This window comes from Nyctereutes procyonoides, unplaced genomic scaffold (assembly GCF_905146905.1).
Source record: "Nyctereutes procyonoides isolate TBG_1078 unplaced genomic scaffold, NYPRO_anot_genome, whole genome shotgun sequence".
In the NCBI taxonomy this organism is placed as follows: domain Eukaryota; kingdom Metazoa; phylum Chordata; class Mammalia; order Carnivora; family Canidae; genus Nyctereutes; species Nyctereutes procyonoides.
This window is the reverse complement of record NW_026575133.1, coordinates 50,300,154-50,325,999: the sequence shown is the minus strand read 5'-3', so window position 1 is coordinate 50,325,999 and position 25,846 is coordinate 50,300,154. Positions and strand designations below refer to the sequence as shown.

At 39.5% G+C, this 25,846-nt stretch overlaps 1 protein-coding gene across 4 annotated transcripts in view; it reads right to left on the bottom strand.

Moving 5' to 3' along the window:
• The window catches only part of PPP3CC (protein phosphatase 3 catalytic subunit gamma), a 109,565-nt gene that overhangs the window by 61,930 nt on the left and 21,789 nt on the right, over window positions 1–25,846 (bottom strand). For all 4 annotated transcript variants that reach the window (XM_055346397.1, XM_055346399.1, XM_055346398.1 and 1 more), the window contains exons 2-3: window positions 2,898–3,095; window positions 2,470–2,594 (exon numbers count right to left, since the gene is read on the bottom strand). In XM_055346397.1, coding sequence (XP_055202372.1) covers window positions 2,470–2,594; window positions 2,898–3,095 — 323 coding nt within the window. The remainder of the gene's footprint in view (window positions 1–2,469; window positions 2,595–2,897; window positions 3,096–25,846) is intronic.

Below are 25,846 nucleotides of genomic sequence, written 5' to 3'. Positions count from 1 at the left end.
TACATTCCACATAAATGAAATCATATAGTATTTGTCTTTCTCTGTCTTATTTCACTTAGCATAATATCCTCTAGGTCCATCCATGTTGTTGCAAATAGCCACTTTTCATTCTCTTTTATGTCTGAGTAATATTCTATTATATCCGGTATATATGTATATAGAACACATTTTTTTTTTTTTATGATAGTCACAGAGAGAGAGAGAGACAGGCAGAGGGAGAAGCAGGCTCCATGCACCAGGAGCCCGATGTGGGATTCGATCCCGGGTCTCCAGGATCGCGCCCTGGGCCAAAGGCAGGTGCTAAACCGCTGCGCCACCCAGGGATCCCTATAGAACACATCTTTATCCACTTATCTATTAATGGACAGTGAGATTACTTAGAATAGAGAAACATTTCAATGGTACAGTCTGCAAGTATCATCTCCACCCATCCCAGGTCCCTACTTAGAGACCTCGGGAATTTACTGAGCAGCAGGGAAACATAATTATTTTCTTAGCTTCTACCACTACCTTTTTTTTTTTTTAAGATTTTATTTATTTATACATGACAGACACAGAGAGAGAGGCAGAGACACAGCCAGAGGGAGAAGCAGGCTTCCTATGGAGAGCCCGATATGGGACTCCATCCCAGGACCCCAGGATCATGACCTGAGCCAAAGGCAGAGGCTCACCCACTGAGCCACCCAGACATCCCTCTATCACTAACTTTTGTCCTCACAGATGACACTAAATTAATTTGAGTCACTGGCAGGTAACACCAAACTTTTCTGATTCATTAGTTTAGAACACTTAGATCTAACTAAAAAGGACAAGCTATTTCTCTTGTGTATCTTTCTAGCATCTTTAGAATGACTGCTGCTTTTTTTGGTTGAGCACTAGGTAGAAGAGTTGACTTGGATCTAGGAGTGATGCTGCAAAAACAATAAACTTTTAACTGCCATAAATAGGGATCCCTGGGTGGCGTAGCGGTTTAGCGCCTGCCTTTGGCCCAGGGTGCGATCCTAGAGACCTGGGATCGAATCCCACGTCGGGTTCCTGGTGCATGGAGCCTGCTTCTCCCTCTGCCTGTGTCTCTGCCTCTCTCTCTCTCTCACTGTGTGCCTATCATACATTAAAATAAAATAAAATTAAATTAAATTAAATTAAATTAAAATAATAAAATAAAATATTAAAAAAAATAACTGCCATAAATACACTAAGTACAGTGAGACTATATAACACTATGAAGGAGAAGCACAACTAAAGACTACAAGAACAGCAAGCAGACTCAATTTCTCATCTCATGTTTATTCTGGACACATTATAAATTCAATTACCTGCACTATTTCAAGTTACTTCTCTTTTATTTGCCAAGCACGTATATATAGCTGCATCAATGGACATTAAATATGAATGTGCTTTGGTTCTACTTTACTCAAGTCATTAGGGTCTAAAACAGTTTTATCTTTTATACATAACAGTTTATACTTTAATACTTTCTTTTTTAAAGATTTTATTTATTTTTTTGAGAGAAAGAGAATGATCAGGGAGAGGAGCAGAAGAAGAGGGAGAGAGAGAACCCCAAGCAGTCTCCATGCCCAATGTGGAGCCAAACTCTGACATCATGATCTGAGCCGAAACCAAGAGTCGGATGCTTAAGCAACTGAGCCACCCAGGCCCTCCTACTTTAATTCTAATCATTTTTTCTTATCATTCAATTTTTGAAATATATTTAAGTAAATTGTGGGTTTACATTAACTTCATTAACTTTATTTTTTCCTTCAGTGAATATTTATTGCTTACTATGTGCAAGAATATCAAAAATTATTCCTACAACATGCTAAATGACTGCTTATTTTAGCATTGGAAGCTAATTTAAGAGTAAATTGCAGCCCAGCAGCTTATGGTTTTATAAATAAGGTCTGCTAATTCAAGCCCTGTTTAGGAGGAATAGTAATTTATGTCATTTATATACAGCCTATACACTATTTTCAAGAGAAAAGTTTGGTAAACAATTTATTTGCAAAGCTGAGTTAATATAGCTTTCTATATGTCTACTACATACAGAAGCTACAAGAAGGAATAGACCTTTCTTATATAAATGAAAACATTTTTCCAACACTTTAATACCCAAAGTAACAAAGTTTATAAATTCTGCCAGTGTTCTCATTTAAATTTCTTCTGCTGAAGAATGGAGAGCAAATTTCTTTCTTTCTTTTTTTTTTTTTAAGATTTTATTTTATTTACTCATGAGAGATACAGAGCGAGAGAGAGAGAGAGAGAGAGAGAGAGAGAGAGGCAGAGACACAGGCAGAGGGAGAAGCAGGCTCCATTCAGGGAGCCCGACATGGGACTCGATCCTGGGTCTCCAGGATCACGCTGTGGGCTGCAGGCGGCACTAAATCGCTGCACCACCGGGGCTGCCCCGGAAAGCAAATTTCTAAAAAAGAGACAATATAATTGTTCCAAGGTATCCAGTTTAATTTTTACCTCTATACTGAAATAGCCTCTGTCCACATAGTCACCCAGAAAGAGGTAGCGCGTGTTACTAGGTGATCCCCCAACTTCAAACAACTTCATCAGGTCAAAGAATTGTCCATGAATGTCACCACACACTAGGAAAAAGGACACAAGGTGAGGTGAAAAATTGTATCTTATAAGAGAAGGGCAGTACACCAATAAGATCACAGTTTAACTTTTAACTTAAATCACTTTAGCTTTTGACTGGATTGTTCTATAATTGTAGTCAATCTACCAGTACTGGAAATATTAGGTATTTTAATTGTATTTCTTCGATGAACAAACATACTGAACAATCCCTAAGACTATTTCATAATTCCTAGAAAGATTATCATACATCTTAGTTGGTTATTTGTAATCATTTCTCAAATTTGCCGCTGTGCAAACACTTCTCTTACCCGTGATTGGAGCCTCTACTTCTATCATGGTCTTCTCTTGTCTCAGGATGGCAGCCCCATCATTGATTATCTTTAATGCTACTTCCTCTTCCAGTCGCCCTTCCTTCACCAAATGGTTTTTCAAAACATCAATTTTAGGCTTCCCATTCTCAAATACTTCTTTCAAAGTAAGCCGTTGGGTTGGAGGAAAGGGAACAGCTAGAAAGAGAGGAAAAGTAATTTAAAATACTTAAACATAGAGAGAACTGTGAACCCATTTCTTTTACATAACAAATTATATCTAATACATCACCATGATTTCACAACCACAGCACTAGAATTTTATGGGGAAAGAAATCTAAGATACTGTATGTTACAGATGATAGATTCTGATTTTTAAAAAAGCCACAGTTAAAGTGTTTAAAAGATGTATGTGTGGGACGCCTGGGTGGCTTAACAGTTAAGTGTCTGCGTTCAGCTCAGGGCGTGATCCTGGAGTTCCAGGATCGAATCCCCCACACCAGGCTCCTGCCTGGAGCCTGCCTCTCTCTCTCTCTCTCTCTCTCTCTCTCTCTCTGTATCTTTCATGAATAAATAAATAAAATCTAAAAAAAAAGAAAAGAAATCAACACTAACGGGCATTTATTTTTCCAATGAAGTGACATAATGGAACTGTTTTAAAAGTCTGACTTCAGCTCCTGATCAGGGTAATGAATCATAGTTGTATACTTTATTATGAAAAAGCAGTTGCTTAAAATATTACTGATAGCAAGCATATCACTAACTGAATGGAGCTGTTCCTCAGAATTACTTCTTACAGTGACACAGCATAAACTTGAGAATACCAGATAAGGAAGGTCTAGCTGTGTTTTCTAATCTAGAAATGCTAAAAGATAACTTCAGTTTATGTCTGATATAAAGTTCATGTAATATCATGGTGAACTAGCAACTTTAACAGAAAAAAATTTTTTGACTTTAAAATTGGCCATCGGGATGCCTGGGTGGCTCAGGGGTTGAGCGTCTCCCTTCATGTCAGGGTATGATCGTGGAGTCCTAGGATCGAGTGCCACATCAGGCTCCCTGCATGGAGCCTGCTTCTCCCCTTGCCTATGTCTCTGCCTCTCTCTGTGTCTCTCATGAATACTACATACATACATACATACATACATAAATAAATCTCATTTACTTACTTCATAAGGTAGTCTACTTTAGATTATCTATGATCTAACATTCACAAGGCTATAAATTACACATTTAAAAGAAGGGCTCATTTTAATTTGTGATTTATGGCTGGTAGTTCCACTTCTAGCTTTATGCATGTGTTAAGTACCAAGATGAGGGACTCCTGGCTGGCTCAACCAGAGGAGTGAATGACTCTTGATCTTGGGACTGGGAGATTATTTAAACAAATACACTTTAAAAGGGGGGAGAGGCACCTGGTAGCTCAGTTGGTTATGTGTCCAACTGTTGATTTCAGCTCAGGTCCTGATTTCAGGGCTGTGATATGGAGCCCACATGTTGGGCTCTAAGATGAGTGTGGAGCCTGCTTGGGATTCTATTCCCTTCTCCCTCTCCTACCCCATAGTTTGCACATGCATGTGTGTAGTCTCACTCTTGTGCTCTGTGTAAAAAAAAAAAAAAAAAAAAAGAGAGAGAACCAAGTTGAAATCTATAGACACTATAAAAATTTGAGACTTGAAAATGGTAAGTTTCACCATGCTCTTAGCTACAACTTGACTTTTTTGGGCTATTCAGAGCTTACTGAAAAAATTATAGTAGTTATCTAACCAGCAAATATTACCTTGAAATAGGGGACCATATACATCCCAGTTTATGCAGGCAGTCATAGATTTCCACTGCTCTCCTATCGTAATTGTTCATAGTGCCAGCTTTCACTCTCAAAAGTATTCCAATTTGCAGGATAAATTAATTTGTGTTATTCAGGTAGAATATCAATACATTATTTAGTAAAATAATCTACTTCTAAAATAAAACAGGTGGATCCCTGGATGGCTCAGCAGTCTAGCACCTGCCCTCCACCCAGGGTGTAGTCCTGGAGTCCGGAGATCGAGTCCTGCATCGGGCTCCCTGCATGGAGGCTGCTTCTCTCTCTGCCTGTGTCTCTGCCTCTCTCTCCCTCTCTCTCTCTCTCTCTCTCTCTCTGTGTGTGTCTCTCTCATGAATAAATAAGTAAAATCTTTAAAAAATAAAATAAAATAAAACAAAAATAAGATAATGAAGATTTTTAAAATTTATTCATCTGGTGAGTCTCTACAACAGAGTGAAAGTCCTAAACAAATTTACTTAAAGTTTTACTGAAGTGTATTGTAATATGGTTGTGTTTAACAATAACAACAAAGAGTCCTTTAGGGATCCCTGGGTGGCGCAGCGGTTTGGCGCCCGCCTTTGGCCCAGAGCGCGATCCTGGAGACCCGGGATCGAATCCCACGTCGGGCTCCCGGTGCATGGAGCCTGCTTCTCCCTCTGCCTGTGTCTCTGCCTCTCTCTCTCTCTGTGTGTGTGACTATCATAAATAAATAAAAAAAAAAAAATTAAAAAAAAAGAACTGTTTAAAAAAAAATATTTCCCCTTTAAAAAAAAAAAAGAGTCCTTTATAGTTTAGAGATTCTTTTTTTTTAAAGATTTATTTTATTATTTATTCATTCATTCATTCATGAAAGACAGAGTCAGAGACACAGGCAGAGGGAGAACCAGGCTCCATGCAGGGAGCCTGACGTGGGACTCGATCCCGGGTCTTCAAGATCACACCCTGGGCTGAAGGTGGCACTAAACCGCTGAGCCACCCGGGCTGCCCAGTTTAGAGATTCTTATTGAAATATTTGCAGATGAAATTATATGCTACTTGGGATTTGCTTCAAAATAATGGAGAGACAGGGAATAAGCAGTGGCACAGAGGAAAAAAAAGACTGGTTTTGAGTTACTAACTGAAGCTGAGTGATATTCACTTGAAAGTTCCTCTATTGTTGTAATACATTTGAAATACTTATTTTTTTAAAAGTGGAAAAATTACCAAGACTAAGGGTATAAGGTTTTTTTTTTTTTAAGATTTTATTCAATTATTTGAGAGAGAGAGAGAGAGAGAGAGAGAGAGAGAAAGAACATGAACAGGGGAAGGGGCAGAGGAAGAAGGAGCAGCAGACTCCCAGCTGAGCAGGGAACTCTGAGGGCTTGATCCCAGGACCCTGAGATCATGACCTGAACCCAAGGCAGATGCTTAACCGACTGAGCCACCCAGGTACCACAAGAGTATAAGTCTTAGAGTAACTTTCTTTGGGGAAATTTATATGAGGTTCAATCAAGAGCTACACTTAATTTCTTGTACGTAACTTCAGAGAACCTCCAGTCCTCTGAAATCCTTTTCCAGACAAATAAAGAAATGTATTTAATCACTCCCCTTTTCATACTTAATTTACCTCTTTTTGGTTTTCAAAGTTTTACTCTCAATTCTGGCTAGCCAACCTGCCCTTCCCCATTTTTAAATGAACCCGAAAGAAAGTCTGCTTGTTTTTAATTTACACTTTGTAAATAAAAGAAATTGGTCAACAAACTAAAAACAAAATGCAACAATATAAAACCAAATATGTTGGAATTGACAAAAGTGGTATTTTAATAGAGGTAGTCTCAGAGACAAGAGATCCACAGATATTATTTGACTTCTAGCAGCAGGATTATTACTACTAATAAAAATAATAATACTAAAATTCAGTTGTTTTTTAAAGATTTTATTTATTTATTTGAGAGAGAGAGAGCACAGGTGTGGTGAGGGGCACAGGGAGAAGCAGACTTCTCACTGAGCAAGGAGCCTGATGCAGGGCTCTATCCCAGGACTCCACAATCGTGACCTGAACTGAAGGCAGATGCCCAACTGATTGAGCCACCCAGGCACCCACCCGCCCCAATATTCAGTTGCAATCAAATAATAATTTACAAAATAGAAAAACCATTTTTTTCTATCTATCATATAATTTACGTAAGGAAAGGTGACAACAACCTAAAGAACTCTTAAAGAAATTTAGAAAGGTATTTTTTCTTTCTCTCAAATTCTTCAGTTGCAATTTACTTAAAACAAGTAAACAAGTCACTTAGTTAAATGAAAATGAAAGCAAGGTTGAAATGGATCAAGGGGATTATGCCCAGCTAAGAGAAATGGGACACAGCTGACCCAGGAACACTAAGAGGCATTAAGACTGGCTTGAGACAACATGCATAACAGAAAGTTCCAGAAGAGTCCTAAGTTTTTAGCTAAGGGCAAATAAAATCAATTTCCTTCAAATCAGAAGAAAAGAATCTTCCACTTTAAAGGAGTGGGTCCTATCTCCCTTCATGTTATTAGCTATGTTTAAAAGCCCTGAATGCCATCTTCCTTTATTAGATAGTTATATACACATTATTATTAAGGTTGATTCGTAGAAGAGTGGGAACAGCCATCATCCTGAGAAGACTAAAGGAAATCTAGCTAAGTTTGGTCATGAAAAGAAATAGCGGGAATTTTCTGATTAAACTTTAAACCTCTATTTTCAAAAAACACGCCCCAGGTACAGTGACCATGTGTCTGAGTATGTGTATTAAGATATTCTCAGATTATTTATCTTGCCCTAATGTGATTCAATAGTGTCCTCTTTTACTCTCAAGTATCCTGATTTAAATCACCTACCCAAAAACAATATTCACCAGAATCAGCTGGAATGTTTGTTTAGAATGTAAATTCTTGGGTCTCAGACTGGTAGAATTAAAATTTGGAGGGATCCTGCACAGGCATTTGCATCATTAACAAGTGTCCCAGGGGATCTCCCTCTGCCAGTGTCTCTGCCTCTCTCTCTCTTTCTGTGTCATGAATAAATAAATAAAATCTTAAAAAAAAAAAAAAAGAAGAAGAGAGGATCTCTAGTAGTGTTTCTCAAACTATCTGTGGGAAGTGCCTCACTTCATCTCCAACTTGTCAAAACCTGTACTTTGTAAAATGCAATAAAAATAAATTACTGGAAAAACGACCACATGCTTAGATGTTGTGCCAATGTCAAATTACTATTTAAGTTTTTTAATGCTCAATTTCTATACTTCTTGAAGTTAATAACAGGTTGTAAACTGACACTGATCCATGGACCACACTTTGTGTTAACACTGGTTTGGATAAACAAGGATTTAGGGGAACAAGAATAGGACTAAAGTCAAAACTTGAATATTATGTATGTATCCATCTTTTTTTTACATTTTTTTAAAGATTTTATTTATTTATTCATGAGAATACACAGAGAGAAAGAGAAAGGCAGAGACACAGGCAGAGGGAGAAGCAGGCTCCATGCTGGGAGCCCGACATGGGACTGGATCCTGGGTCTCCAGGATCACGCCCCCGGGCTGAAGACGGCACTAAACCCCTGAGCCACCCAGGGGCTGCCCTGTATCCATCTTTAAGCCAGAGTTTGGAGATTTTATTATGTCTAATGTATACATAGGAGGATTTTCAGCTGACTTCACTATTCACTTCACAGTGCTGAATGATAATCTTTTCTTAGAACCCAAGTCTGATAAGTTCATTTCCAACTGTTTTTAATGACACACAGGATTTCACTAACAAAAAATTCAACAAAACACTATGACTATACAAGCAGATGAACAACCTCAACTTTTAGCTTATCCCTGCCTTAAACTATGAAGTATATAAACTGTAACACAGAGTTTTAGTTCTTGAATCTTTTCAAATTATAAACAAACTACTCAACACCAAGCACTGAAGTTTCCCTTCTTTCTGAGGCTGTATGTTACCTCTTTAAACACTCCATTTATGGTCATACTTCCAAAATGTCTTGACACAATTTTTCAAATTTCAAAGAAAATGTACTTAAGTGATTTTCAAGGCTAATAGTAATTCCAGACATTTCATTTGTTCAAAAAATTAAACTAGGCATTTTTAAATGAAAGAATCAAAATGTCATTAGTGTCAGCTCTCAATTTACTGCTTTATTGATTATATCATATCATAAATTGAGGGGAAGTTGTCCCTTCATCTTTAATATAGGTCTATTATTGGATAAACTACAATCTATACCAATGAGAAAGGAGAGTTAATAGAGGGATTGAAGGGTCTCAAAATACAAGCACGGAGTTAAAAAAAAAATGACTATGAGCCAAAAGATGACTTTATCCAGAAATGCAATAATTTGAGGATTATAAAACTACAGTACTTTTTTTTTTTTTGAAGAGTAGAGGAGGTCCTTGTTATTCAAAGAAGATCAGTACTAAAAAAAGGCCACTTAGAGGGGCGCCTGAGTGGCTCAGTTGGTTAAGCAACTGTCTTTGGCTCAGGTCATAATCTTCAGGGTCCTGGGACTGAGCCCCACATCAAGCTCCCTGCTCAATGGGGAGTCTGCTTCTCCCTCTTCCTCTACCAACCCCCTCCCCCCCCCACCCCGGCTTGTTCTCTCTCCCTGTTTCTCAAATAAATGAATAAAATCTTTTTTAAAAAGGGGCAGCCCGGTGGCTCAGCGGTTTAGTGCTGCCTGAAGCCCAGGGCATGATCCTGGAGACCTGGGATCGTGTCCCGCTCAGGCTCCCTGCGGGGAGCCTGCTTCTCCCTCTGCCTGTCTCTCTCTCTGTCATGAATAAATAAATAAAATCTTAAAAAAAAAAAAAAAGTCACTGCTCTATCTGACCTCTACTGACTGAGCCAGCTAAGTGCCCCTGGTTCATTCTACCTTTAAAATATACTTTAAATTTGGAGAATCTCCAGCCAGTCCTCATTTGTGCTGGAAGCACAATGCACCCATTCTAACAGATGTGAGATGATGTCTTAACTGTGGCTTTAATTTGCATTTCCCTGATCATTAGTGATGCCAAGCAGCTTTTCATGTACCTGCTGATCTTCTGCATGTCTTCTTTGGAAAAAAAATCTATTTAGCTCCTTTCCGATTTTGTTAATCAGACTATTCACTTGTTTTTGCCATTAAGTTGTACAAGTGGCAGCCCCGGTGGCTCAGCGGTTTGGAGCCTGCCTTCAGCCCTGGGCCTGATCCTGGGGACCCAGGATCGAGTCCCACATCAGGCTCCCTGCAAGGAGCCTGCTTCTCCCTCTGCCTGTGTCTCTGCCTCTCTCTTTTTCTCTTTGTGTCTCTCAAGAATAAATAAAATCTTAAAAAAAAAAAGTTGTACAAGTTTGTTACCTATCAGATACATGATTTATAAATATTCTCTCCCATTACGTATAGGTTTTCTTTTTGTTGGTTGCTTTTGTTATGCAAAAGCATTTTAGTTTGATATAGTTCCACTTATTTTGTTTGCTTTTTGATCCTATGCTTCTGGTGTCAAGTCCAAAAAATCATTGCCATAACCTAGGTCAAGGAGCTTTTCCTTGTGTTTCCTTCTAGAAATTTTATGGCTTCAGGTCTCAAATTTAATTCATTTAGACAGGGATGCCTGGGTGGCTCAGTGGTTGAGCATCTGCCTTCGGCTCAGGGCGTGATCCCGGAGTTGTGGGATCAAGTCCCACATTGGGCTCCCTGCATGGAGCCTGCTTCTCTCTCTGCCTCTCTCTCTCTTCTCTCTGTCTCTCTCATGAACAAATAAAATCTTTAAAAATAAAAAAAATAAAATGGATTAAGTTTAAATGAATTATTTTTTTTCAAAGATTTTATTTATTTATTCATGAGACACAGGGAGAGAGAGAGAGACAGAGACACAGGCAGAGGGAGAAGCAGGTTCCATGCGGGGAGCCCGACGTGGGACTCGATCCGGGGTCTCTAGGATTGCGCCCTGGGCCGAAGGCGGCACTAAACCACTGAGCAACCCGGGCTGCCCGAAACTTAATCCATTTTAATCCATTATGAGTTAATTTTGTGAGTGGTAAAAGATAGGAATCTAGTTTCATTCTTCTGCATGTGGTTATCCAGTTTTCCCAATACCATTTAATGAAGAGGCTATCTTTCCCCCATTGTATTTCTTGGAGCCCTTATCAAATTATTAGTTGACTGTACATGCAAGGGTTTATTTCTGGGCTCCTGATTCTGTTCCACTGGTCTGTGTGTCTATTTCTATGCCAGTACCATACCATTTTGACTACTTACAGGTTTGTAGTATGTTTGAAATCACTTGTGGGGAACCCAGTGTGGGACTCAATCCCAGGACCCCAAGATCATGACCTGAGCCAAAGGCAGATGTTCAATCACTGAGCCACCCAGGTGCCCTAGGGATATATTATATATTTAACTATTTTCTTACTGATGGTTATGCTATTTCAAAAAAATTTATATAGTTATAAATTATATGGTAGTGAAAATTCTTATATATATGTCCTTGTCCAAATCTGATTATTTCCCTACAACAGATGTTTAAAACTTGCATATAGTTATTTACTGTTGTATAACAAATTACCCAAAACTTAATGGCTTTCTTCTTCCTTTTCACTTTTTAGAGATGGGGGAAGGGCAGAGTGGGAGACAGAATCTTGAGCAGGCTCCATGCTCAGCGCAGAGCTGATGTGGGGCTCAATCTCACAACCCTGAGCCAAAATCAAGAGCTAGACACTTATCTACTAAGCCACTCAGGCACCCCAAAACTTAGTGGCTTTAAAACAATAATAGTTATTGTTATCTCTCACAGATTCTGTGGACCATGAATTTAGACAGTGGAAACAGTGGGGCTGACTTGTTTCTCCTCCATGATGTCCAGGGCTGCAGTGGATACTTGACAGCCAGGAGCTGGAATCATCTGAAAGCTCACCCACTCACTCATCCAATGGTTAACACTGACTATTGCCTGAGGCTTAGCTCAGGTTTTCGATGAAATTATCTACAAGTGGCCTGCTCATATGACTGAATTCTAAGAACATGGATCTCAAGATAAAGAAAAAGGCAGAAGGAACCTGTATTCTTTTTATATTCTAGTCTCAGAAGTCACATCATATCATTTCTACCACACTCAACTGGTTGGAGCAGTCACAAGTCTTCCCAAATTCAAGGGGATAGGAAATGGATTCCACCTATTGATGGAGAGTGGCAAAATTCTGTGAGTAAGTGAGACTAGAAATACTGCTGTGGCCATTACTTGAAAAAGAGAATCTGGGGATCCCTGGGTGGCTCAGCATTTAGCACCTGCCTTCAGCCCAGGGTGTGATTCTGGACTCCGAGGATTGAGTCCTGCATCGGGCTCCCTGCATGGAGACTGCATCTCTCTCTGCCTGTGTCTCTGCCTCTCTCTTTCTCTCTGTGTCTCTCATGAATAAATAAATAAAATCTTTTAAGAAAAAAAAAAGAATCTGTCATACTTTCTCTATTTCAAAGGGGAAAAGTCACCAATGCCTCTAATGATACCTTTTTTTTACTTTATTTATTTACTTGTCAGAGAAAGAGAGAGAAAGCACACAAGCAAGGGGAACAGCAGGCAAAGAGAAGCAGGCTCCCCGCTAAGCAAGGATCCCAATGCAAGGCTCAATCCCAGGACTCTGGGATCATGACCTGAGCCAAAGGCAGATACTTAACCAACTGAGTTACTCAGTCCTTTTTAAACAGTCTGTCCTATATTCTCCAGGCTATTATCAAATGAGAATATTTATTCACTTATTATAGGGAAAACATTAAAGTAGATAATTCCCAAATGTTTCAAAAAAAATTTTAGGGTGCTGTATTAGAAGTTGCATAAACTGTTTTCTGATTTGCTAGTTGTTAAAAAACAAATCAGGATTTTTAAATAAAAAAGATAAAAATGCAAAAATAAACTATTGATATAAGGTGAACATTTTACAAATACTTGATTCAAAATAAAATGTCAATGGGGATCCCTGGGTGGCTCAGCAGTTTAGCGCCTGCCTTCAGCCCAGGGTGTGATCCTGGGGTCCCGGGATCAAGTCCCATGTCGGACTCCTGCATGGAGCCTGCTTCTCCCTCTGCCTGTGTCTCTGCCTCTTTCTCTCTCTCTCTCTGTCTCTCATGAATAAATAAATAAAATCTTTAAAAATAAATAAATAAATAAAATGTCAAGTTCTCAGTTTAAAATGAAGATGTCATGGTACTAAAGATTTTCAAGTCCAGCTTTATTCACTTTGAACCTAGACCCAGAAGTCCAGGTTGATTTCAAGATTATATAACTCTGAGATCAAACTTAACAGAAACTCTCTTGATATGGTTGATGACCACATCCAAATTACATTCTGGACACTCTGCAAGAAAAATTACATAACAAAATATCTGTCTTTACCTCTCCCCTCTCCTCAAAAGTATAGCAAGTAATAATCTATTTTATTGTCGAGCAACTCAAAAAATGATTTTCTGTATTCTTTAAAAATTCACATAGCAAGGGGCACCTGGGTGGCTTAGTTGGTTCAGTATCTGCCTTCGGCTCAGGTCATGATCTCAGGGTCCTGGGATAGAGCCCTATATCGAGCTCTCTGCTCAGCGGCAAGTCAGCTTCTCCCTCTCCTTCTGCCCCTTCCCACCATTTGTGCTCTCTCTCAAATAAATAAATAAATAAATAAATAAATAAATAAATAAATAAATAAATAAAATCTTTAAAAAAAATTCACACACACACACAAACATAAAAAAATAAAATAAAAAATAATAATAAAGTAAAAAATTCACATAGGAAGAGGGGTACCTGGGTGGTTAAGCAGCCTACTCTTGATTTCAGATCAGGTCATGATCTCAGGAACATGGGATTGAACCCTGAGTTGGGCTTCACTCAGCTCAGAGTCTGCTTGTCCCTCTTGCTCTGGTCCTCCCCCTGCTTGCATGCTCACTCTCTCCCTCTCTCAAATAAATAAAATTGTAAAAAAAAAAAAAAAAATTCACCTAGTAAGAGAGCCCAGTCTACCAGTATTTCAAAAGAAAGACACTGCACTGAGGTTTGATATTAGTCTGTACCTTCAGCTGAGACATTTTGGCATGATAGTCAGTATAAGAAACCAGGAGGGGACATAAGACATAGTACTCTGTTTTACTAAATCTAGAATGTTCTTTTCAGACCTCTTTTTGGGGGTGGTGCCTGGGTGGCTCAGTTGGTTAAGCCTTTGACTTTGGTTTTTGGCTGAGGTCATGATTTTGGGTCATGAGATCCAACCGCATCAGGGCTCCAGCTCAAGAGTCTGCTTGAGATTCTCTCCCTCCCCTTCACCCTTAGCCCCTCCCCCTGCTTGCACATGCATGCTCTCTGTAAGATAAAAAAAAAAAAAAATTTTTTTTTTTTTAAAAGACCTCTTTTTGGGCAGCCCGGGTGGCTCAGCGGTTTAGTGCTACCTTTGGCCCAGGCACAATCCTGGTGTCCCGATCAAGTCCCATGTCAGGTTCCCTGCATGGAGCCTGTTCTCCCTCTGCCTGTGTCTCTGCCTCTCTCTCTCTGTCTCTCATGAATAAAAAAAAAAAAAGAAAAGAAAAAAGAAAGAAAAAAAGACCTCTTTTAGGGGCATGTGGCTGGCTCAGTTGGAAGAGCATATGAGGGATCCCTGGGTGGTGCAGCGGTTTGGCACCTGCCTTTGGCCCAGGGCGCGACCCTTGAGACCCGGAATCAAATCCCACGTCGGGCTCCCGGTGCATGGAGCCTGCTTCTCCCTCTGCCTGTGTCTCTGCCTCTCTCTCTCTCTCTCTCTGTGACTATCATAAATAAATAAAAAATTTATATTAAAAAAAAAAAAGGAAGAGCATATGACTTGATCCCAGGATCAAGTTTGAGCCCACATTGGGTGTAGAGATTACTTAATAAAAATAATAAAAAGGGGGACCTGGGTGGCTTAGTGGTTGAGCATCTACCTTCAGCTCAGGTCATGATACCAGGGTCCTGGGATCGAGTCCCACATCGGGCTCCCCACAAGGAAGCCTGCTTCTCCCTCTGCCTGTGTCTCTGCTTCTGTGTCTCTCATGAATAAATTTTTCAAAAAAAAATTTTTTTTAAATAAAAAAAAGACCTCTTTTCAAAGCCATTTTCTTCTCTTGAGCAACTTGTCCCCCAATAGGGATGCCTGAGCCAGTGCATCTTGTGCCAAGGAATAAGACCGAAGAGCCAATGGAAATGCGCTATCCTTCATCCATTGATGCTAATAATAAACAGTGAAAACTCAACTGTCAGGGACCCTTGAGGACTGAGTCAATTTAGATAGACAATGGAGTTTTATTTTGTTTTTTTACTATTTCATTAAATATTGATTATGAACCTATATCAATACATATTTTTTTAAAGATTTTATTTATGAGAGACACAGAGGGAGAGAGGCAGAGACACAGGCAGAAGGAGAAGCAGGTTCTCTGCAAGGAGCCCGATGTGGGACTTGATCCTGGATCCTGGGATCATGCCCTGAGCCGAAGGCAGAAGCTCAACCACTGAGCCACCCAGGCGTCCCTATCAATATATATTGATACATACACAAATATATACATACATATATATGTACAATTTTGAATAGAAAAAACATTTATAAATCTAAAACTCATACAGAATAGTCATTTTTAGTTTTAGTTTTTAAAAATATTTATTTTAGAAAAAGAGAGCACACATGTACAGCGTGGAGAGGGAGAAAAAGAATCCCAAGCAGGCTCCCCTTTGAGCACAGAACCTGACATGGGGATCAATCCCATGACCCTGAGATCATAACCTGAGCCAAAACAGAGTCAGATGCCATAACAACTGAGCCACCCAAGTGGCCCCAGTGAAGTCATTTTTAAAGGTTAGGATACAAAAAACTACCAGGCAATATATAATACGTCAAATGCCTCTTACATAGTATCCACAAGTGTTCCAGTGTTAACTCTACTTAAAAATAAATCCACACAATAGGATCTAAACTGTGACTAAAGAATACATTAGGGAACCCTGGGTGGCGCAGCGGTTTGGTGCCTGCCTTTGGCCCAGGGCGTGATCCTGGAGACCCGGGATCGAATCCCACATCGGGCTTCAGGTGCATGGAGCCTGCTTCTCCCTCTGCCTATGTCTCTGCCTCTCTCTCTCTGTGTGTGTGTGACTATCATAAATAAAATAAAATTTAAAAAAAAAGAATACAGGGATCCCTGGGTGGCGCAAGCGGTTTGGCGCCTGCCTTTGGCCCAGGGCGCGATCCTGGAGACCCGGGATCGAATCCCATGTCGGGCTTCCGGTGCATGGAGCCTGCTTCTCCCTCTGCCTGTGTCGCTCTCTCTCTCTCTCTCTCTGTGACTATCATAAATAAATTAAAAAAAAATTTAAAAAGAATACATTAGAAAAGGTACTAAGGAAATATATCCAAGTATTAGTGATGAGTAACAAGATTCTAAATTATTTTATTCTTCTTACTTTCCTATTTTTTTAACTTTTCCAATGACTGTATTACTTTGATAATTAGTGAAAAAATACACTTAAGTCAGTATAATTATTTCATACACTCTGTGATTATAATGATATTCTCTTTCCTTTTAAAAATATTTTATTTATTTACTTGAGAGAGAGTGATATCATGAGCAAGGGGAGAGGGGTGAGGCAGAAGCAGATTCCCTGCTGAACAGGGAGCCCAATGAGGGTCCCAGGACCCTGAGACCATGACCCGAGCAAAAGGCAGATGCTCAACCCACTGAGCCACCCAAGCACCCTACAATGATATTCTTTTAACTGAACAATAAAAACTGGAAGAAAATGATGAAAAGTAGTAGAAGGAAGGGACGCCTGGATGGCTCAGCAGTTGAGTGCCTGTCTTCTGCCCAGGGCGTGATCCTGGAATCCCAGGATCAAGTCCCACATCAGGCTCCCTGCATGGAGCCTGCTTTTCTTTCTGCCTATGTCTCTGTCTCTCTCTGACTCTCCCATGAATAAATAAAATCTTTAAAAGAAAAAAAATAGTATAAGGAAGAGTGGACTACAGATGGTTTTGTTTTGTTTTTTTTTCTATCTGCTTTGCCCTACATTCTAATTTATTTCACATTTTTATAAGCTTCAAAGAAAAGTAGCAGATGCAAAGGCCATAAAAAAAAAAACACACAACAATCCCATTTGCAATAACCTTCCATATGGTAATCAGTTTTATACCTAAATACTTTTCTCAGATCAGCAGAGCTATATCCCAAACTGACTCTTATGAGTAACACTGAAAAATTCAACCTCAAACTTACGTTACACCTATAATCCACCAAGAGTTATTAAGATGACACACAGACTTATGCTTCAGAGGATTAAAAAGACACTATGATAGGCAGGAGGTAGGCCCCCAAGATTTCTGGCCTATGATCTTCTCCCAGTTATATCGTCAAACAATAATGTAGGTACTGCTGTGAAGGAAATCTGCAAACATAATGAAGGTCCCAAATCAGGTGACCTTTAAATATAATTATCCAAGTGGGCCTGATCTAATCATGTGACACCTTTAAATCTGGATCTAGAGATAATATATGTAATATTTCATGGATTTGAAGCATGAGAGATTTCATTTGCAAGTTCCACATTATTGGCTTGAAGATAGAGGGGACCATGTAGCAAGGAATACAGGCAGTTTCTAGGAGTGACCCCTGGTTGACAGACAGCCAGCAAAAAATATGGATTTCATTACTACCACCATGACGAATTGCCAACAACCTCAATGAGCTTCAAAGCAGATTCTCGGGATGCCTGGGTGACTCAGCGGTTGATCCCAGGATGCCTGGATCGAGTCCCATGTCGGGCTCCCTACACAGAACCCGCTTCTCCCTCTGTCTATGTCTCTGCCTCTCTCTGTGTGTTTCTCATGAATAAATAAATAAAATCTTAAAAAAAAAAAAAAGGCAGATTCTTCCCCAGAAACTCCACATGAAAACAGCCTGTTTGGGCACTTTGATTTCAGCCTTTGGGACCACCATGAGCAGGGAAGTCCATGCCATGATTGGACTTTTGACCCACAAAATTTTGAGCTAAAAATTGGTTGCTGTTTTTAACCACCGAGTTGTGACACAGGAATAGAAAACTAATGCAGAATTCTTGAAGTCAAAATTCTTTTCTAAGGCCTTTCAACAATTACAAATACAGTGTTAAATACACAAGAAACTAACATAGGCTGTCTCTTAGAATTGCAACAGAAGCCACAACTTGTAACTGTGCTATGATTCATAAAACAGATAAACTGAACCAAACCAAACCAAACCACAAGATGCATCACAGACTATCTTAAGCTCAAACTGTTTTTTTCTCATTTTTCTCCTTTATCTATTCAACCCATGCCCCCACCTACCTCCTCTCTGGCAATCACGTTTGTTCTCTGTTCTTTTGTTTGTTCATTTGTTTTGCTTTTTAGATTCCACATATAAGTAAAATGATATGGTATTTGTCTTCTTTTTGGGGGGAGGTATTTATCTTTCACTGTCTGGCTTATTTCACTTAGCATAATATCCTCTAGGTCCATTCATGTTGTCTCAAACGGCAAGATCTCATTTCTTTTTTATGGCCAAATAATATTCCAGTGTGCACACCCCACATCTTCTTTATCCATTCATCTATAAATGGACACTTAGGTTTAGAGTGCTTACATATCCTGGCTACTGTAAATATGCTGCAATAAACATAGGGATACATATATCTTCAAATTGGTGTTCTCATTTTCTTTGGATAAATACCCAGTAGTAGAATTACTGGATCATATGGTATTTCTATTTTTAACTTTTTGAGGAACCTCCATTCTGCTTTCCTTAGTGGTTATACCAATTTACATTCCCACCAACAGTACACAACGGTTCCCTTTTCTCTACATCCTTGTCAACTCTTGTTATTTATTCTTTTTTTTTTTTTTTAATTTTAGCCATTCTGACAGGTATGAGGTGATATTTCATTGTGGTTTTTTGACTTCCATTTCCCTGATGATCAGTGATGTTGAAGCATTTTTTCATGTTTCTGTTGGCCACCTGTATGTGTTCTTTGGAAAAATGTCTATTCAGGTCCTCTGCCCATCTTTTAAAAAATTTATTTATTCATGAGAGACAGAGAGAGACAGAGAGAGAGAGAGAGAGGCAGAGACCCAGGCAGAGAGAAAAGCAAGCTCCATCAGAGAGCCTGATGTGGGACTCGATCCCGGGTCTCTAGGATCACGCCTTGGGCCAAAGACAGGTGCCCAACTGCTGAGCCACTCAGGCATCTCTTCTGCCCATTTTTTAATCAGATTTTTTTTTTTTTTTGGTGTTGAATTCAAACTCTTTTTAACACCAAACTTCAAATTCATATGTTCCAAGGTAAGGCCTCACACAAACTGATTTAATAGTTAACTGCACAGACACTAGGTCTAATCTTCTCTGTACTAGAATCTCATGAGTTCTAGCAACTCATCTAGTGTACAAATTCTAACTAATCCTTGCTCAGATTACAAACTTCCACCCTAAAATCTAACAACAGTCCCTAATCTAACAACAAACCTGCTAATCCTTGATTAGCAGGTTTTCCTAACTGTTACCCCTTTTGAGAAGACTCCTCATTCCTCTGGTTCTCTGCTTGTTGCAGGAAGTTAAATAAAGCTAACTAACTTTTTTTTTAACTACAAATAAATCCTTGATGATCACTGGTAGGTGGTTTATGGGTATCCTACTATTTAACAACCGGCATTTCCACTAAGATTCAGTTGACCCCCTTGTTTCTGGGGAGACCTATGACTTTGTCATAGTGTGCATGTATGTGACCACTTGATTTCTCAGCTGTTCAAGGCCATTCTGCCTGCAATAGTGAGGTATCTAAGCTTCAGTGATTTTGTTGAGCACTTCAGGATCAAGGTGAAAGTTGGGTCCTCTGACTATAAGTCTTACCAGATTATGCTGTTCATGAATGAAATTTGGCTTCTACCTAGTTAATAACATTTCTATCATCTGTCTGCTTGTTGAATATCTTTTTATTTAAGTAAGCTCTACACCCAGCATGGAGCTTGAACTCATGGCCATGAGATCAAGAGTCACATGCTCTACCGACTGATCCAGGCAGGCACCCCTTGTTCAGTAACTTGAGTGTCATTCATCTCTAAAAGGAAGTCCATAGCACAGGACAAATTCAGTCCTAATAAGCCTATCTTCCAGCCAGCTCCAAAAGCTGACACGTTCAGAAGGCCTCACCAGACCAGCATCTTTACATAAACTTTGCATTGAGTCATGTTTTCTAAAACTTCTTAAGGACTTTCCTTCATCCTTATAATCTTGAGATATGTTTTACTTAGTTCTGAACTTGGAGCTGAGGTTCTGACAAGTCCTCAACTAATGAAAGCTGATCTTGAGTATCACTTCCTGTTTTCTACAAAAGCACCATCCTTACATCCAATCTTACTGCAGGTCACATAAGAATTTTCTTAGTCTATATCTGTGTCCACTCCGTGCCTCCTCTATATACTTCCTTCATGCTTTCAGATGATGAATATAACCCAACAAATGGCATAATTTCACTAAAAAAAATTCTGAATTGGAGCAGCCCAGGTGGCTCAGAGGTTTAGCCCTGCCTTCAGTCCAGAGCATGATCCTGGAGACCCAGGATCGAGTTCCACGTCAGGCTCTCTGCACAGACCCTGCTTCTCCCTCTACCTATGTCTCTCTCATGAATAAATAAATAAAATATATTTTTAAAAAATTCTGAATTATAAACATCCTCTTGGGGAACTATTGACACAAACAAGATTGTTTGAGAGGTACCTTAAAAGAAAAAGGTGGAGTGTCTGGGTGTCACTTGAGTTGGTTAAGTGACTGACTCTTGATATTGGTTCAGGTTATGATCTCAGGGTCATAAGATGGAGCCCAGAATCAGACTTCTTGAGTCTGCTTGAGATTCTCTCCCTCTCCTCCACCCCGTTTCTGCACTCGTTCTAAAAATAAATAAATAAATCTTTAAAAAAAAAAAAGAAACAATTTTGACTATTCAACGGTATTCAACTCCTTAACATGGGGAAATTTCTAAATACAATTCAAATTCTAAAACTGCCTCCCTGAAAGAATTCCCAAACCCCAGGATAAAAAGGAGAAAGTTCAGGGGTACCTGGGTGGCTCAGTCAGTTAGGTGTCTGACTCTTGATTTTGGCTCAGGTCATGGTTTCAGGGTCCTGAGATTGAGCCCCACGTGGGTCTCCACCCTAAGCAGGGAGTCTGCTTCTCTTCCTCTCCCTCTATCCCTGCCCCCCTGATCACAAGCTCCATCATTCTCTCTTTCTAAAACAAAATAAATCTTAACAAAAGAAGAAAGTTTATTGAAAAAAATCAGCCTTGTGTAGGCCTCCCTAATGTCTATCAATTAGTCTATTCTGATGTACCTAGGAAATGCAAAGCCTGGTAAAGGCTAATTGGAATCACCCTAAAAAGAAATTAGAGATTAATCCTTTAAAAAAAAACAAACAAACAATGAAAGGATCCCTGGGTGGCTCAGCGATTTAGCGTCTGCCTTCAGCCCAGGGTGTGACCCCACAGTCTCAGGATCGAGTCCCACATCAGGCTCCCTGCATGGAGCCTGCTTCTCCCTCTGTTTGTGTCTCTGCCTCTCTCTCTCTCTCTCTCTCTCTCGCTGTACCTCTCATGAATAAATAAAATCTTAAAAAAAATGAAAAAGGGACACCCAAGTGCCTCAGCTGGTTGAGTGTCTGCCTTCAGCTCAGGTCATGATCTCAAGGTCCCATGTTGGGCTCCCTGCTCAGTGGGGAGTCTGCTGCTCCCTCTTCTTTGCCTCTCCCCCCTGCTTGTGCTCTCTCTCTCTCTCAAGTAAATAAAAAAATCTTTAAAATATTCTTTTAAAAAAACAATGAAAAACTTATGATTTTTAACTCTCTGGAAGTTATGAGATTACTCAAGTGGTAGGAATTTCTAGTACCTTTAGAAATCCCCTCTCACTTGGCCCTTAACTGTAACACTGTCTTGCAGTTATACTGATTTTGAAGGAATGTAAAAGAGTATGTGTGAAGACAGGAGAATGTGAATGCATAGTATCAGATGTGTTTTTGTTTATCTAGAAATAAAGAGGATAATTTTGCCGTAAGTAAGAAATGCGTATTTTACCACCAAAAAAAGAAATGGTAATTACACAGCATTATATTTTGTTAGCTAATCCTATGGTGGTAATTCATTTTGCAAAATATATAGGTGTATCAAATGAACTCATTGTACATCTTAAAATTACATGTTATATGTCAATTGTATCTCAGTAAAACTGGAAAAAAAAGTGAGAAATTTGAGAAATTGCTGTACCAAGGTGTAGAAAAAAAAATTGACACTCACTATAAAGGTAGAATGAGAATTATTACACTTTGTCTGGGTTTGTAATAGCTACCATAAAAAAAAAAGAATTTGAAGGTAGAAATAAAACATGTTAAAAAAATTTTTTTTAATTTATTTATGATAGTCACACAGAGAGAGAGAGACAGAGACATAGGCAGAGGGAGAAGCAGGCTCCATGCACCAGGAGCCCGATGTGGGATTCGATCCTGGGTCTCCAGGATCGCGCCCTGGGCCAAAGGCAGGCACTAAACCGCTGCGCCACCCAGGGATCCCCACATGTTAAAATTTTTAATAAAATTGATCAAATGTGAGAGGTTTATCATAAAACATAATTTTAAAATAATAGCTTAAAAATAAAGGCTTACAAATCCTTTTAATGTGGGATGCCTGGGTGGCTCAGCGATTAAATGTCTATTCTTGGCTCAGGGTATGATCCTGGAGTCCCGGGATCGAATCCCATGTCGGGCACCCTGCATGGAGCCTGCTTCTCCCTCTGCCTATGTCTCTGCCTCTGTTTCTCTGTCTCTCATGAATAAATAAAATCTTTAAGAAAAAAGTCCTTTTAATGTAAACTCTCCATAAATAATAAATGGAATAAAACTAGGATTTAATTTCCTTTTTGTTGAAAAAACAAAGCTATTTTGTGCCCAGATAAGACATCCCTTAAATTATCAAAATATTCTGTTAACTCTCTGTGCTTTTTGGAATACTCATAAATCTTTTTTTTTTTTTAAGTTCCTTACTTCTGGGGAAAAAAAATTAACATTCCCAATAATCATTGTTTTTATTTATTTATTTAAGATTTTATTTATTTATTCATGAGGAAAAAGCAGGCTCCCTGCAGGGAGCCTGATGCGGAACTCGATCCCAGGACCCTGGAATCAAGACCTGAGCCAAAGGCAGACACTCAACCACTGAGTCACCCAGGTGCCCCAATAATCACTGTTTTTAAAAATACTGCTTGGGGGTGCCTGGCTGGCTCAGTCAGAGAGCATTCAACTCTTCATCTTGGGGATGTGAGTTTGAGCCTCACATTTGAGGAAGAGATTACTTTTCTGAAACTATTTCTTTGGATAGTTATGACTTACATCAAGAACCAGACTGTCAATAAACACCCTGTCCTGGGACGCCTTGGTGCTCAGACCAATGTCTGCCTTTGGCTCAGGTCATGATCCCAGGCTGCTGGGATCAAGCCCCAGGTCCAGCTCCCTGTTCAGTGGGGAGTCTGTTTCTCCCTTTCCCCTCTGCTCGTGCTTTCTCTCGCTCTCTTTCGCTCTCTCTCTCAAATTAATTAAAACTATATGCAAAAAACACCAAAAAAAAAAAAAAACCCACCCTGTTCCTTATTCTTAGCACTACCAAGACCTGTATTCTTGACAATCACCATATATAGGACTAATTCTTCAGACACTTGCAAGGTGAATAATCCATACCTAAAATTAAAGGGGAAAAAATCACTTGCTTACTAAAGGAAGATTCAAATAGATATGGAATATATAGGACATTATATCACTTTAATAGTAACTCTTGGGCAGCCCAGGTGGCTCAGCGGTTTAGCGCCGCCTTCAGCCCAGGGCCTGATCCTGGACCCCAGGATCGAGTCCCACGTCGGGCTCCCTGCATGGAGCCTGCTTCTCCCTCTGCCTGTGTCTCTGCCTCTCTCTCTCTGTCTCAAATAAATAAATAAATAAATAAATAAATAAATAAATAAATAAATAAATAAATAAATCTTAAAATAGTAACTCCTGTTTGAGCTTTTGTTGCAGATGACATGTGTATATGATCTCTGGGTTTTAAATGCTACAGTCACATATTATCATGCCAGATGATTTAACAAATGATCACGTAAGAAACAGAACAGAGTGGGGACGCCTGGGTGGCTCAGCAGTTGGGCACCTGCCTTCGGCTCAGGTCATGATCCCGAGATCCGGGATCCAGTCCCACATCAGGCTCCATGCAGGGAGCCTGCTTTTTCCTCTGCCTATGTCTCTGCCTCTCTCTCTCAGTCTCTGTCTCTCATGAATAAATAAATCTTTAAAAAAAAAATGAAAGAAAGAAACAGAACAGAGTGGCTTGTGCTAACAGAGGTCAAAATTACTACCATCAAAAGCTTGATAAACATTCACAACCTATCTAACAATGATATAGATCTTTTTTTTTTAAAGATTTTATTTATTCATGAGATGGGGGGGCGGGGGCAGACACACAGGCAGAAGGAGAAGCAGGCTCCATGCAGGGAGCCCGACGTGGGACTTGATCCTGGGACTCCAGGATCAGGCCCTGGGCTGAACGTGGCGCTAAACCGCTGAGCCACCAGGGCTGCCCAATGATACAGATCTTAATTGATCACTTCCCCTAAATGATGTTAAGTCCTCCCACTTCCTTAACAAATGATCAAAAGCAGAGACTGAGAATTGAAAGAGAAACCATAAATTGCTCACAAACACTCACAAAAACACTATGACTTATAAAACAGATATACTGAACCAAACCAAACCACAAAGTGCTATCCAAGCTCAAATCTTTTTAAACATTAGCTCACTATATTGCAATACAATAGACAAATTGATCTAACTGTAACTTCTGAAGGACTCCTGTGTTCTAAAGCTAAGAACCATTGACTATTCCAGCAACTCACTTAAATTACAGATTCTAGCCAATCCCTGTCCAAACGACTAATTTCCACCCTAAAATCACTCTACAACTAACCCCAGCTCCTAACACCCTATGTATCTTCTTTGCAAACCCCTCCTTTTGAGATGCCTCACACTTATTCTGGTGTGTATTATTCCTTGCTGTAGCAAGCTAAATAAATGTGAACTTATTTTTGTCTATAGGTATATTCCTGGTGGTCTTTGGTAGTGGGCTTTAATATCAAGGCAGGCAACTGGAATTAGGAATAGGAAGAAGACTTTATGATATATACCTTTTAAATTTTTTTTTAATTTTATTTATTCACGAGAGACACACAGAGAGAGGCAGAGACATAGGCAGAGGGAGAAGCAGGCTCCATGCACCAGGAGCCCGACGTGGGATTCGATCCCGGGTCTCCAGGATCGCGCCCTGGGCCAAAGGCAGGCGCTAAATCGCTGCGCCACCCAGGGATCCCTACCTTTTAAATTTTTATACCGTTATTGAATTACCTATTTAAAAGAATAAAATGAGAACCAACAAATGTATATAAGTCTTTTATAAATAAGTCAACCAACACTAAAACTACCAATATTCAATCAGCAGCAATTCATCCAGCAATCAGAGTATTGCTGGCTGTCAGCAGTCAAAATTTACTACCTGTTTCTACAAGGCTAAAAAGATTCCAGACCAGGGGATCCCTGGGTGGCGCAGCGATTTGGCGCCTGCCTTTGGCCCAGGGCGTGATCCTGGAGACCCGGGATCGAATCCCACATCGGGCTCCCGGTGCATGGAGCCTACTTCTCTCTCTGCCTGTGTCTCTGCCTCTCTCTCTCTCTCTGTGTGACTATCATAAATAAATAAAAATTAAAAAAAAAAAAAGATTCCAGACCACTAATGGATCATCAATAGGTCATCAACAGATCTTTGTGTCAAAATTCAAAATCTCTTCTTGTTTGGAAGTTAAATCTAAATCAGCCAGCAGTCAGAAGTAAAAATTAGCTTTGCATATAATGTGAACAAATTTTTATTATACTATGTGGAACAGTATATGAATACCCACGTAGCAACAATGAACAACCTTCTGCTAATCTTCAAGCTACTCTTTATGTAAAGATTTCTCTAAATCAAAGATACATTATAATTCAACGCAAAAGAATTCTTTCTTTCTTTCTTTCTTTCTTTCTT